At 56.2% G+C, this 3,646-nt stretch overlaps 1 protein-coding gene across 1 annotated transcript; it reads left to right on the top strand.

Moving 5' to 3' along the window:
- Positions 1-872: 872 nt before the first annotated feature.
- On the top strand, positions 873-3,614 carry LOC122546447 (putative per-hexamer repeat protein 5; the record flags this gene model as incomplete). The annotated part of the gene is made up of 3 exons (XM_043685155.1): positions 873-1,436; positions 2,028-2,385; positions 2,433-3,614. Coding segments are annotated over 3 exons (2,104 nt in total), but the record flags the coding sequence as incomplete, so codon positions are not given.
- Positions 3,615-3,646: the final 32 nt, after the last annotated feature.

Here is a 3,646-nt window from a genome sequence, read left to right as displayed (position 1 = left end):
CTGTGTACCTGTCCCGGGAGTATTTGGTAGGAATAGTGCACCTGGCCCTGTGTACCTGTCCCGGGAGTATTTGTTGGGATCAGTGTACCTGACCCTGTGTACCTGTCCCGGGAGTATTTGTTAGGAACAGTGTAAAGGGAGCGTTGTTTTCATTTTAGACTGGATTTAGATTTAGATTTTATTGTCATGTGTCCTCAAGTACAGGAGAATGGGAACACAGTAGTGTGATTATACGGGAATACAGGAGTGTGGGAATATGGGGAACCGGGATTAAGGAATATGTTAGTACGGGAATAAATGAGTACGAGAGTACGGATGTATGAGGGTTCAGGAATATGGGAGTTCGGGAATCGGGAATGTGGGAGACAAGATGACAGGAGCATTATAGTAATGAAGTATCGATGTATGGGAGACGGGAATATGGGAGTACCTTGCCTGGGAGTATGGGTGAGGGGAATACGGGAATTTGGGAGACAGGCAAGCGAGAGAATGGGAGCTCGGGAATACTCGAGTACAGGAGTTTGGTGTAAATTGTATAATGTCAGCACAGAATACGATCCTCGGTATTGATTCCTGAAGAAGGGCCTGTGCCCGAAACGTCGATTCTCCTGTTCCCTGGATGCTGCCTGACCTGCTGCGCTTTTCCAGCAACACATTTTCAGCTCTGATCTCCAGCATCTGCAGACCTCACTTTCTCCCAGAAAAACACCCAGGTCCAAAGTAGTAAAAGGAACAACATTTCAAAGGTTAATGTTACTTTTGTAGAATAAGGTAATAGTTACCATTAAAATCCTTCTGAAAAATAGTTGAATTATAAAGGAAGGAAGTTAAAAGTTTGACGATCTTTGCTGAGTGCTCCAGTTCACTCACAGTCCAGAAGAACAGCTGTCGAACCTCACCGTCACCAACATCGGGGAGACCTCCCTCACCGGCACCGACACCGGGGAGACCTCCCTCACCGTCATCGATACCGGGGAGACCTCCCTCACAGTCACCGACACCGGGGAGACCTCCCTCACCGCCACCGATACCGGAGAGACCTCCCTCACCGTCATCGATACCGGGCAGACCTCCCTCACAGTCACCGATACCGGGGAGACCTCCCTCACCGTCACCGATACCGGGGAGACCTCCCTCACCGTCATCGACACCGGGGAGACCTCCCTCACCATCACCGATACCGGGGAGACCTCCCTCACTGTCACCGACACCGGGGAGACCTCCCTCACCATCACCGATACCGGGGAGACCTCCCTCACCGTCATCGATACCGGGGAGACCTCCCTCACCGTCACCGATACCGGGGAGACCTCCCTCACTGTCACCGACACCGGGGAGACCTCCCTCACCGGCACCAACACCGGGGAGACCACCCTCACTATGTTATACGGGAATACAGGAGTGTGGGAATATGGGGAACCGGGATTAAGGAATATGTTAGTACGGGAATAAATGAGTACGAGAGTACGGATGTATGAGGGTTCAGGAATATGGGAGTTCGGGAATCGGGAATGTGGGAGACAAGATGACAGGAGCATTGTAGTAATGAAGTATCGATGTATGGGAGACGGGAATATGGGAGTACCTTGCCTGGGAGTACGGGTGAGGGGAATACGGGAATTTGGGAGACAGGCAAGCGAGAGAATGGGAGCTCGGGAATACTCGAGTACAGGAGTTTGGTGTAAATTGTATAATGTCAGCACAGAGTACAATCCTCGGTATTGATTCCTGAAGAAGGGCCTGTGCCCGAAACGTCGATTCTCCTGCTCCTTGGATGCTGCCTGACCTGCTGCGCTTCTCCAGCAACACATTTTCAGCTCTGATCTCCAGCATCTGCAGACCTCACTTTCTCCCAGAAAAACACCCAGGTCCAAAGTAGTAAAAGGAACAACATTTGAAAGGTTAATGTTACTTTTGTAGAATAAGGTAATAGTTACCTTTAAAATCCTTCTGAAAAATAGTTGAATTATAAAGGAAGGAAGTTAAAAGTTTGACGATCTTTGCTGAGGGCTCCAGTTCACTCACAGTCCAGAAGAACAGCTGTCGAACCTCACCGGCACCAACACCGGAGCGACCTCCCTCACCGTCACCAACACCGGGGAGACCTCCCTCACCGTCACCGACACCGGGGAGACCTCCCTCACTGTCACCAACACCGGGGTGACCTCCCTCACCGTCACCAACACCGGGGAGACCTCCCTCACCGCCACCGACACCGGGGAGACCTCCCTCACCGTCACCGATACCGGGGAGACCTCCCTCACCGTCACCGACACCGGGGAGACCTCCCTCACCGTCACCAACATCGGGGAGACCTCCCTCACCGCCACCGACACCGGGGAGACCTCCCTCACCGTCACCGATACCGGGGAGACCTCCCTCACCGTCACCGATACCGGGGAGAACTCCCTCACGTCACCGATATCGGGCAGACCTCCCTCACCGTCACTGATACCGGGGAGACCTCCCTCACCGTCACCGATATCGGGGAGACCTCCCTCACCGTCACCGACACCGGGGAGACCTCCCTCACCGTCACCGATATCGGGGAGACCTCCCTCACTGTCACCGATACCGGGGAGACCTCCCTCACCGTCACCGATATCGGGGAGACCTCCCTCACTCTCATCGATACCGGGGAGACCTCCCTCACCTTCACCGATATCGGAGAGACCTCCCTCACCGTCACCGACACCGGGGAGACCTCCCTCACCGTCCCCGATACCGGGGAGACCTCCCTCACTGTCACCGATGCCGGGGAGACCTCCCTCACCGTCACCGATACCGGGGAGACCTCCTTCACCGTCACCGATATCGGGGAGACCTCCCTCACCGTCACCGACACCGGGGAAACACCCCTCTCCATCACCGATACCGGGGAGACCTCCCTTACTGTCACCGATACCGGGGAGACCTCCCTCACCTTCACCGATATCGGAGCGACCTCCCTCACCGTCACCGACACCGGGGAGACCTCCCTCACCTTCACCGATATCGGAGCGACCTCCCTCACCGTCACTGATATCGGAGAGACCTCCGTCACTGTCACCGATACCGGGGATACCTCCATCACTGTCACCGATACCGTGGAGACCTCCCTCACTGTCACCAACACCGGGGAGACCTCCCTCACCGTCACCGATGCCGGAGCGACCTCCCTCACCGTCACCGACACCGGGGAAACACCCCTCTCCATCACCGATACCGGGGAGACCTCCCTTACTGTCACCGATACCGGGGAGACCTCCCTCACTGTCACCAACACCGGGGTGACCTCCCTCACCTTCACCGATATCGGAGTGACCTCCCTCACCGTCACCGACACCGGGGAGACCTCCCTCACTGTCACCAACACCGGGGTGACCTCCCTCACCTTCACCGATATCGGAGTGACCTCCCTCACCGTCACCGACACCGGGGAGACCTCCCTCACTGTCACCGATACCGGGGAGACCTCCATCACTGTCACCGATACCGTGGAGACCTTCCTCACTGTCACCAACACCGGGGAGACCTCCCTCACCGTCACCGATGCCGGGGAGACCTCCCTCACCGTCACCGATACCGGGGAGACCTCCCTCACCGTCACCAATACCGGGGAGACCTCCCTCACTGTCACCAACACTGGGGAGACCTCCCTCACCGC

This window comes from Chiloscyllium plagiosum, unplaced genomic scaffold (assembly GCF_004010195.1).
Source record: "Chiloscyllium plagiosum isolate BGI_BamShark_2017 unplaced genomic scaffold, ASM401019v2 scaf_8748, whole genome shotgun sequence".
In the NCBI taxonomy this organism is placed as follows: domain Eukaryota; kingdom Metazoa; phylum Chordata; class Chondrichthyes; order Orectolobiformes; family Hemiscylliidae; genus Chiloscyllium; species Chiloscyllium plagiosum.
The sequence above is the reverse complement of the archived record's forward strand: the minus strand, read 5'-3'. Positions and strand labels throughout refer to the sequence as shown.